General features: G+C 52.9%; 1 protein-coding gene across 1 annotated transcript; it reads left to right on the top strand.

Moving 5' to 3' along the window:
- Nucleotides 1-438: 438 nt before the first annotated feature.
- On the top strand, nt 439-1,296 carry LOC121837132 (the record flags this gene model as incomplete). The annotated part of the gene is made up of 1 exon (XM_042292632.1): nt 439-1,296. A coding segment is annotated over one exon (858 nt), but the record flags the coding sequence as incomplete, so codon positions are not given.
- Nucleotides 1,297-11,317: the final 10,021 nt, after the last annotated feature.

The raw sequence follows: 11,317 nt of genomic DNA, 5'->3' as shown, positions 1-11,317 counted from the left end.
CGGATTTTGGAGGTTAGCGTGCTCGAATTTTGCGAATTGTGTTCGAGTTGGTAGAAAGTGACAATGGTCGACACCAGGTCGACCACCGGCGCGAGTAAGGACGGTTCGTCGGAGGACGAGCCTGGGCGAGATAGCGCGGGGGCTGCTCCGATTAGCGGAGACTCGGGCTCACGCGCGCCCCCGGAGACTGGGACTTCGCCCCCAGCTTCACCAGCGACGGAAGGCGTGCTAGACGCCGGTGAACTGATGCGCGCAATGACGCGGATGATGGACGCGATGTCGCGGCAGATGGGGACAGCCCCAAGCGTCGCGAGTGCCGCGCCTTTGCCGATACCCCGCCCGCGGTTGAGCGTGCCTACGCCGACGTACTCGGGGTACTCCGACGGGAAATCGGTGCACGATTTCCTGCAGGATTTAGACGCGTACGTAACCGCTTTGGGGGCATCGGACGCAACAGCCCTGCTGCAGATCGTGCCGATTGCACTGACGGGCGACGCCGCGCGTTGGAGACGGCTGCAAACGCCGTTCCAATCAATGGCGGACTTCCGGGCGCGGTTTCGGGAGGAATTCCTTCCTCCCGACTACGAGATGCGGATTCGCGACGAGCTGGCGAGCCGCACTCAGCATCCGGATGAGAGCCTCGTGGAGTACGTCCGTGCACTCCAGGAGCTCTACTCGCGGGCCGAACCCTCCGCGCCTAACGCGGAGAAAGTAGCGAGGGCGATCCGCCAGTGCCACCCCAGATTTAAGGCGTATCTTCGAGGACGCCATTTCGCAGACCTCGAAGCACTGGCGAGAGAGGCGCGCACGGTTCAAGCGGGCTTGCTCGCTGAGCTGCAGTATCGGCCCCCTCCAAGAGCCGAGGAGTCCTTGGAGCCGGGTTGCGCGTGGACGGGACGCGCCGCGGACGGTTACGTCGAGTCGCAGACGGCGTACGTGGCCGTCGCGGATCGCGGGAATGGCGGAGCCATTCCACCTCGGGCCCTCGACCCATTCGGCTTCGAGCAAAGGCGCAGGGTAGCCAGCGCACACTCAGCCGGGGCGCAACCCCGTAGGGGGGGCGGCGCGGTCGAATACCGCGGATACGTGACGCGTTACGACGCTCGCGGCAGCGACAACAGCGCTCGGCGAGGCGGCGCGCCGCGTGCCGTTAGCGACAGATCAACTGTAGCACGCGACGACCGCGCCCAAGTCAGGTGCTTCAGGTGCCACCAGCCTGGGCACATCAGGCGGCAATGCACGTGGGCAGCGGCCGAATCCGGATACTCGGAAAACGCGCGGGGCCGGCGCCAGTAATCGGGTTGCCCGAATCAAGGTTGCCGGCCGCTGCCGAGGCCCCGGGTCAGTTCGCCGACGGGGCGGAAGTCGCGGGCAGCGATCGGGTAGCGTTCGCGCCGTCGGCATGTCGGGCTCAGGACTCGACACCTGAAAGGGGTCCGTACGTGCGGGTAGAGATCGGTGGTAAAGATTATCTAGCATTAGTCGACACCGGCTCAACCCTCTCTCTCATCGGAGACTCCGTGTACACGGACTGCCGCAAAAGAAACCTGTGCATGCGCGAAGTTGCAACTCCGTTGCGCTTAGCGGCGGGATCGGCCGAGGCGCAATGCGCAGTTCGCCTTCACCTCGGCCTCGACGGCAAGCGAAGGAGGCAGCGCTTTGTTTACCTGCCGGGCATGTCAATCCCAGTTATTTTGGGACAGGACTTCGTTTGCCGAGAGGGGATCATTCTAGACCTAAAGAATAAAGGCCCGTTCACACTCTTGCGACCGAGTACGACTGAGAGTGACGAGATCTCTTACAACTTCTTAAATGTTTCTAGAATGAGGGAACACACTGACATTGTGGCGCCATCTATGCGGTGACCCTAGAACTGCATTTCTCAAAAGCGAAAGTTTTGCGGGATTTCTGAGGTCAAATGTGCGTAATACCCATAGAAAGGCTCGTTTATAACATTGACAAAAGCTTTTCGAGCCAAAAAAGAAAGGATATTGCGCGAGAAATAAAAAAAAATATGCCGGACCGCCGAGTTTATACTGCTTCCCAATAGATGGCGGCAGTGTGTTTTCTGGTTTAAGAAGTTTTAAAGAACCCAGGTTTAAGAGGTCGCAAGCAGTCGCAAGAGTGTGAACGGCCTTTACGGGTACCACTACAACCCGCTGACCCCTCTCATCCCCTTTGTAGCCCCACCTAGTTTGGGGAAGGGATCGGAATATTCGATCGCTAGGCTGCGCGAGGAGCAGGTGTTAGCTGCGCGGGCCGTACCACATAACGTTGAACAGATCGTGGCTTCTTTCGACGGGCCGGCCGAACAAAGGCGATCGTTAGCGGACGCTTTGTCTAGACACGCAGCTATGTTTACTGAGAGGCCGGGAGTCACGCATGTTTTACAACATGAGATAGACACGGGAGACGCTAGGCCGTGGGGTTGTAACCCCAGACCGCTGAGTGTGCACAAGCGAGCTCTCCTAGATAAGGCTCTCGATGAAATGTTGGACACGGGGGCCGTACGGCCGTCGCAAAGCCCGTGGGCATTTCCGGTAGTGCTAGCGCCGAAGAAAGACGGGACAGCCCGTCTTTGCGTAGACTACCGCCGACTCAATGAGATGACCAAAAGGGACGCGTATCCTTTTCCATCTATTGAGTCCATCATGTACTCGCTGGGTAGCGCGAAGGTCTTTACCACGCTGGACTGCAGCAGAGGCTTCCTGCAGATCCAGGTAGCACCAGACGACGTCCAAAAGACAGCGTTCACTTGTCACAGGGGGTTGTTTGAGTTTACCCGCCTGCCGTTCGGATTATCGAATTCGCCGTCTAGTTTTCAGCGGCTGATGGACATCGTGCTGGGGGACGCGAAGTTTAACTTTGCCATGGCTTACATGGACGATGTCGTAGTATTCTCGAACTCGTTCGAAGAGCACCTAACTCATCTCGAGATCGTTCTGAGTAGAATGTGGGAGGCTGGGTTGACGATCAACCCAGATAAGGTACAGCTCGCAGCCTCGAGGGTTAATCTCTTAGGCTTTATCGTTGACAACGGTACGTTGAAGCCGAACGACGATAAGTTGGGGGCCATCCTCAATTATCCAGCGCCGCGTGACGTAAAGAGCCTTCAGAGGTTTCTAGGGATGGTCGGTTTTTATCGGCAGTTCATTCCGGGATGCGCGGAGCTAGCACAGCCATTGAACCAATTGCCGCGGAAAAACTCAAGGTGGCTCTGGGGGAGGGAGCACGACGCGGCTTTCGCGTCTCTCGCGAAGGCAATAGCTGATACAGCGAGCTTACATTTACCAGATCTAAACCGGCATTTCGTCGTACAGACGGACGCGAGCGACTACGGTGTCGGAGCGGTGTTGTTACAGGAGCACGATGGGCAGTTGCGCCCTGTGGCTTTCGCGAGCCGAACGCTTACACCGCCCGAGCGCAACTACAGCGTAACGGAGAAAGAGGGGCTGGCCGTCATGTTCGCTTTGAAAAAGTTCGATCTCTATCTAGACGGTACGACTTTTGTCATACAGACGGATCACGCTGCGCTAACATGGATCCAGAGGTTGAAGGAGCCAGCGGGAAGGCTGGCTCGCTGGGCTCTGACCCTGCAGCGCTACTCCTACACTGTCGAATACCGAAAGGGCTCAAGCAACAAGGTTGCGGACGCGCTCTCTCGGGCGCCCCAGGACGGTGGTCGGGAGGAGGAGACGCGACCGTTGGGGGGCGAAGAGCGCGGGAGAGGAGGGAGAATACCTCCGTGCGCGGGGGAGAAGCCCCCCGCGATCGCGGGAAAGCGAGAGAATGGCTGGGAGGAGGGGAAGCAGCCGGAGTTCGTAGCAGCGGTGGGTCACTCTACGAGGGAGCAAAGGATCGTGGCTTGGGGGGAAGTGGTAAGCAAGGCAGAGCTTGTCGAGGCCCAGGGAGCAGATGGATTTTGTCAGCGGGTGTTGGGAAAACTTGCGGAAATTGCGGTTGACACCGGGAACACTGACGGACGAATCGGCGCGCCGTTCGATTCGTATCTGCTGGGCGAAGATGGGTTATTGCTCCGCTATATCCCCGCGATCGACGAAGAGGAGGGGAACGACCCTCCCTTCAGGGTGGTGATTCCTAGGAAGCTACGCAGGAAGTTTATCAGATACTTCCACGACTCGGCTCTGGCCGGTCATGGCAGCCGCAGCAAGACTTTTCAAAAGTTATGTCGCGTCGCGACCTGGCCGGGAATGAGGCAGGACGTATTTCGGTACTGTCGTAGCTGTCCAGCTTGCCAGAAGGCGAAACCGAGAGGCGGGAAACCTCCGGGGTTGATGCAGCCGGTGATGAGTCACTACCCGTGGGAGATAGTCGCGTGCGACATCGTTGGCCCGCTGCCGAGTAGTCCTCGGGGAAATCAGTACCTTTTGGTGGTCACTGACCATTTCTCGAAGTGGGTGGAGCTGTACCCCCTGAGAAAACTGGTCTCGGAGCGAATCTGGGAAAAGTTGTTAGACACTTTCCTGCGTTTCGGAACGCCCAAGTGTCTAGTCAGCGATAATGCTAGTTATTTCACTAGTAAAGTCTTCGTGGACTCCTGCTTGGCCCTCAATATTAAGCACAAGAGGACGACACCGTACCATCCTCAGGCCAATATCACTGAGAGAGTGAATCGCAACCTGAAGAGCATGCTGATCGCGCTGACGGAGAGACACCGGGACTGGGACGAACACATCGTCGAGATGGGTTTCGCCATTCGGACGTCAGTGAACCGATCAACCGGGTTTACACCAGCGTTCCTGAACCTGGGTAAGGAGCTCCCGTCTCCACTGGAGAACGGGTTAAGAAACAGCGACGGGGCATCGGGTCGCCCACTCTCTACGTACGCGGCCGGGCTCAAAAGCCGCTTGACGGGCGCGTTGCACGACGCTAGAGAGAACCTCGATGCCGCAAGGATCGAGCAGGCGGCGCAGTACGACAAGAACCATCGCCACCTGGAGTACAACGTCGGAGACCTGGTTCTGAGGAGAATGCACCCACTGAGTAATGCAGCTTGCGGATTCGGAGCATCGCTGGCTCCGAAGTGGGATGGGCCCTACGAGGTAAGTACGCGAGTGTCGCGGCTTACGTACAGACTCACTCGGCCGAACACAACCGAGGAGTCTGGCCCTGTTCACGTGACCGATTTAAAGGTGTACTACCTTCGCGACCAGGACGGCGATGGACGAGAAGCGGCTGATGAGGACGGGGAAAGCCCCGTCACGGCCGGACGGCAGACGCAGTCCGGAGCACGGATGGAGCGCGCTGGCCGGACGGTGCATGACACTGTCGGCGAGCTCACTTCTAACAGGAGTTTCTGCCGTCACTACAATCTGCGGCGCAGGGCTTAATCCATTTCTGTGTTTTTAACTGAATTTCCTCCCCACAGAATGCCTTTCTGGAACGACGCCGGACGCCGAGCACGTGCCAGCGCTGGACGGGGACGACCCCTCCCAGGAGGCCCGCCAGGCCAGAACGGGGGCGCTAATGCTCCCCCAAGTACCCGGGGTGGGCGCCCCGGGTCGAGGCGGCCCGACTCCCGAGGTCGGCGACCATGGAGGTGGCCCCACGATCGGGCGTCGGACGCTGGGTCCGGACAGCGCCAGGCGGGCTCCGCGGATTCCGCGAGCCACCGCGCTGGCACACCGCAGAGTGGGTCGGGCCCGCCTGCGCGGGGAGGACCAGGCTCGAGCAGGCCTCTTCGCCCCGCACGACTTCCTTCCAGGAGAAGAGAGGGACCGTCACCGCAGGGGGGACGGGCCTGGAGCCGGCGGCCATGCCACACCGTGGCAACCTGGACGACATGGGACGGGCAGCGGGACCTCCATTTCGTGTCCCGCCAGCGTTGGCGGGACCAGCCGAGACCGGTCCACGACACGCCCGGTGTCGAGGTCCCGCCGCCCTTCCTGGGGCACACGCTGCCCGCCTTCGAGTTGGCCCCGGACCTGCAGGACCCCTGCTGGCTCTGTCGGGTGCCGGTGGTTCACCGCGAGACCCACGAGGCCAGCCCACGCCACCAGGAGCTGCTGAGGGCGGTGGGCCCCCCCACGTGCGTCGAGGCGGCGCTGCGGCTCCTCCAGAGGGACCGGCCCGACCTCCTGGCCCCGGCGGCCCGGGAGCTTCCTGAGGAGGGGGCCACCTCTGCAGCCTCCACCGCCGCTGCCTCTACCGCCGCGACCGCCGCCACCGCGGTCTCGGACACGCTGCCGCCCCCGCTGGCGCCACTCGCCTGCCCGGCCGAACCCCTCCCGCCTCCGCCTCCGCCCGCCGAGGACACGGTGATGGCGGAGCTGGAGGGGTTCCTGGCCGGGGACCGTCCACCCTCCGCCGACTCGGGCCCCCCGGGGTCCGAGCCTTGAGGGAGGGGAGGTGTGGGGACCCTCTCCCTGGCTCCTCCGCGCTCCGTGACCTCGCCGGTCCCTGCTGCCGTGCTGCCGGGCGCTCCTTCGTTCCCCGTGACCTTCCCGTTTTCCGTCGCCGTCCTGTCGCGGAACGTCCGAGCTCTCCGGGAGGAATGGGGCAAGCGCCCCCTCACCCAGCGCTGACGTCGGAGGGTCGGTCGCAGCAAGGTTCCCGATTGGACGGTCGGCGGGACAAGGACTTGGGAAGGTCTTAAAAGGGGAACGGAGACAAAGGAAGGGGTCTTGGGCTGCCGACTTCGAAAGGGACCGGTCAGGGAGGTCATTGGGACGACAGCGACGAGCGGCTCGCAGACCACGTGAGTTGGAGTAAACTCTTTTGAACACGCACTGTGTGGGTGACTTCTTGGGGAGCGAGCGAGGCACGTCCCGATCGGGCGTCGATCAGGTAGCGACCCACAAAACTAATTATACATTATGTCGATATTACTCCAACTTTTTGTTCAAATGTACTAAGTGCAATGGCCATCTACTCACCATGCTTAATTTAAACTACCCCTGAGTTACTAGCCAGGTAGCTAGTACTGTATACACTATATAGAGGAATATCTGTTGCAGTGACGACCTATATGGCATACAGTAATGGCCTCGTGGATCAAGTTTCTCGCCAAATATTTTTGTCACGGTCTCCATGCAATACTTTATACAATATAAGATGTCATAGCGCGTTTGCATACGAAATCCATTTCGTAATGAAAGAGCGGATTCGGTCATCCCAGACAATCAAGCCCGCATCGTTAGCGCGACAGCCCGGGCAGCATGATGGCGTCGTCTCCGTCGTCACAGTTTAATTAATTCCTTGGAGGCATTGCGTTACCACGCGAACCGGCACCCCTTTGCAATATGAATGACCGTAACCAGAAAACTATTCTGATAACTGCGCTTTGAGCACTTCTAAAAGTACTGAGGGTTGATGCGTAAAGGTGTTACTGCGATGACGTGATCTGGTAATAGAATGTTACGGGGCCTTAGCATTGTGAATAATTGACTTTGCTCTCAGTTAGTTTCAAAGTTATCAAAGTATATATTTCCGATTAGGTGACCTGCTGCTTGACCGGCCTTCCCAATATGGTACTAATACATACATATATATATATATATATATATATATATATATATATATATATATATATATATATATATATATATATATATATATATATATATATATATATATATATATATATATATATATATATATATATATATATATATTTACCGGGTGTTTTTGCGAAGACTTTCAAAAATCCTAAAAATTAGGGCGATTGAAAAAAGAAGAAACTCTCTTCGGGAACAAACTACCAGCCACGGCGGACGTCAGGAATTGCCAAAAACCTACTAATTAGCCAGATAATTAATTAAAACTTGTGAATTAACTTTTTAATTAGGGGAAATAGACATATGGTTCCAATTAGAAAGTTGCTGAGCGTTATCGAAAACCACTAAATCAGTCATTTTCAGAAAGACTTTGAGCGCGTGAGACGAGTAGTAGCGCACTAAATTTACCACTCGTGGAGCAGGTACAAGGCTAGCGGTTGCGGTAAGGCGCCCGCGCGATTTTTCCGCCTCTTATCTAGCCCCAGCCTTGTACCTGCTCCACGAGTGGTAATTTTAGTGCGCTACTACTCTTCTCAAGCGCTTAAAGTCTTTCTGAAAATGACTGATTTAGTGGTTTTCGATAACGCTCAGCAACTTTCTAATTGGAATCATATGTCTATTTCCACTAGTTAAAAAGTTAATTAACAAGTTTTAATTAATTATCTGACTAATTAGTAGGTTTTCGGCAATTCCTGACGTCCGCTGTGACTGGTAGTTTGTTCCCGAAGAGAGTTTCTTCTTTTTTCAATCGCCCTAATTTTTAGGATTTTTGAAAGTCTTCGCAAAAACACCCGGTATATATATATATATATATATATATATTTAATATGACACGTCTTTTTATGTTGGACACTTTTTTTTGTGGTGAACTTTTGTTTGGTTAATTTTCTGTTTGTATTTTCTTTGCTAGACATCCTACAGAAAAGCTTTGTGGCGATACATACGCCTTTGAGGATTTTACACATGCTTTCTTCTTTTAGATGCCTCATATTTGCTGCACCAGCTGTAAACGCTTTGAAGACCGCGCGCGAATATTGTCTCGATGACAAAATGGTACCATATGACGACCGTCATCAGAGTGACGGTCATCACGTGATCGCACGACGTCACATGACGTCATGATCTCACGTACTCCCGCGACATCAAATAGGACCTATAAATCCTATGAATCTAGAGCGCCTTCGGGATGAACGAACTTTTTTGTGTGTGCGCAGCTTTGCAGTTGTGCTCTCCCGATTCTTTATTCGGATACAAAAGAACCTGAACAACTCGACGTTCAAGTGAGCCACTCAGGGGCCCTAAACTCGTGAAACCCGAAGTTGGGGCCGAAGTTGAGGGAGCGCACCGATTGGACAATCACGACGATGACTTGGCGCTTTTGTCGCGAACATCCAATCGGCGCGCTCCGCGAACTTTCCGCCCGAACTTTGTGTTTCACGAGTTTAGGGCCACAGGTCACAGTATCCGGTGTATGACGAAACGTGGGCTTCCTTTCATTATTCATACTGTTGCTATACCCAGCTGCAGGTTAAGAAAGGCAGGAGAGCTCCTCGTCCACTCTTTCCACTTTTGCACAGCTGACGCCAGAGAGGAGACGGGTCCCCCTTGGCTTCCTTTTTCCTCCAGCCCTTACTCTGCTAAAGTGCGAAAAATGGGAGCCGAAACTCTCCTGCTCTTCTTACCCTGCAACAGGTTATAATCAACATTTTGCGAGTGTATTTGTTTCCTCATTGTGTACTAAACGAGTGTTTTCATTTTTATTTTTTGGCTGGCGTTTTTTTTTTATTTGTATACTGTATCCACCCTGAAAAATACAAAAAAAAACAGCCGTATTTTTGATCAAATAAGTAGATATCAAATAAGCAAACATACAAGGGTGAGGTGTATTCTCTGCCTGTTTAGACGTGATTTCGAAATAACATGTTCAACTCATATAGTAGAGAACCCGGTAATGTAATTAATAGCTTTATCACCAAGCCCAAGTGTGTACCCTCAGTGCATTTAAGTTGGGAAATCCGATTAGTGAGAATGGTGATCTAGTGTTTAGTACCACCTTTCGTCACACCGAGTTCCTCGTTTTTGTTTACAAAAACAATTTAAAAAAGAGTCGAGCACTTTTTTTTTGTTTTTTTACAGTTTGAAGGACGATGTATTTAGTGTTCTTTATTGCATCGAGACATGGGCTTGCCCAGTGCTAATTTTATTTTATTTGTTTCGCTGGTTCACCGCGTAGTGGACAGAGTCGAAGGCATGGGGCTGGTAAAGACTCTGCGCCCGGAAATTCAGCAGCTTGAAACATTTGCATAATATTGTATATGACAATTACGCAAAATATATTGACGGTGATTTAAAAAGCGCAAATGACTCAGGAGAGAAGAAGGGGACAGGACAGAGCGCTTACTTACAACTGTAGATTTAATAGATCATATAGAGAAAGACAAGGTGGAAGTGAAAAAGGAGAAAGCTTGTGTTTCTCTACATGCTCTGTTAAATTGGCCGTTGCAAGTGAGCGCTCTGTCGTGTCCCCTTCTTCTCTTCTTAGTCATTTGCGCTTTTTAAATCACCGTCTAGATGTTCAACCAACTAGCCCCCAAATAGATCTTGACGCAAAATAAATCGAAGCAAAACGAAAAGTACGCAAGAGGCAAATTCATTTCGTAGAACATACAATAACTACACCAATTAATATTAGTCGTGTTACAAATATTCAAACAGAAATCTATATTACAAATCACGCACTGCATGAAATGAAAAGCAATCACTGAAATTTTAGGCACCGCAGATTCACACTGTTAGTGCGATAAAGGAAACATATGACAACTGGGTATCACTTTAGAAAAAGTAGAATACGACTATTTCGCCGACACGTGAGCAACAAAGTCAAATCAAATTAAGATGACAACATATTATGTTTTTAACTGGCTACAGATTTACCATATTTCTCATTCTGAGTCACACCGTTTTATAAATTGCTCTCCCCCTCCCCCCCTAAGCGGCCGTTTTCACAAAAAAAAAATCATTTATATAAGTCACAACTTTATATAAGTGGCACTTATGTATATGTGAGGTCGGCGCGGCAAAACTGCATTGGTAAACACACAAATGTTTAATGTCATCGGGATATATGCGCAAGCGGGAGCTAGTATCAATTTCCTCGGAATGGATTGAACGAGAAATATAACTCCGTCGGCAAATTACCACGCTTTTCATATTTACACGTATGAATAAAACGCAAATAAGTCGCACCGTTGCATAAAGCCATAGAAAATGAGGGGAAAAACACCCAGCATATACAGCAGGAAATGCAATATGTTCTTTTTTTGCGATCACCCTGTACGACCAATCACGCTGTAATTGGTCCCCTCGTAGTCTCACGGGAATACTAGACGCCCTTAAAGTGCATGTTGTTTACTTAAACCGGATCCCCCCCCCCCCCCCCCCTATCGGACCTAGTAGTGGTCATCATTGCGGCTGGCCGGATCATCGAAACCTCCGGGGCACGAAACACGTCTAAGTGCTTCACGGTACGGAGTGGTGCACCACCCGGAGAGTTTTGAGACTGGAAGAGAGTTTGTGCAAAATAAAACTGGCATCTAGCTTAATCTCCAACGCACTATAATACAAGGGATTCACGACCTAAGGAACGATTTTTTTTATTATTTTAGAAAACAATAAGCGCCGCATGCTCCTAGGCTTCCAAGTCCTGGTTTTACATGGCTCCACGACGTTACGTCATGTGGCGTCACGTGAAACAGTGTCACCTGCTACGGGATATTTAAAATGCGAAGGATGGCCGGACG

The sequence above is a fragment of the Ixodes scapularis genome, unplaced genomic scaffold, assembly GCF_016920785.2.
Source record: "Ixodes scapularis isolate PalLabHiFi unplaced genomic scaffold, ASM1692078v2 PGA_scaffold3__209_contigs__length_174095766, whole genome shotgun sequence".
Lineage (NCBI taxonomy): Eukaryota > Metazoa > Arthropoda > Arachnida > Ixodida > Ixodidae > Ixodes > Ixodes scapularis.
Note: the sequence above shows the minus strand (reverse complement) of the source record. Positions and strands in the feature narration are given on the sequence as shown.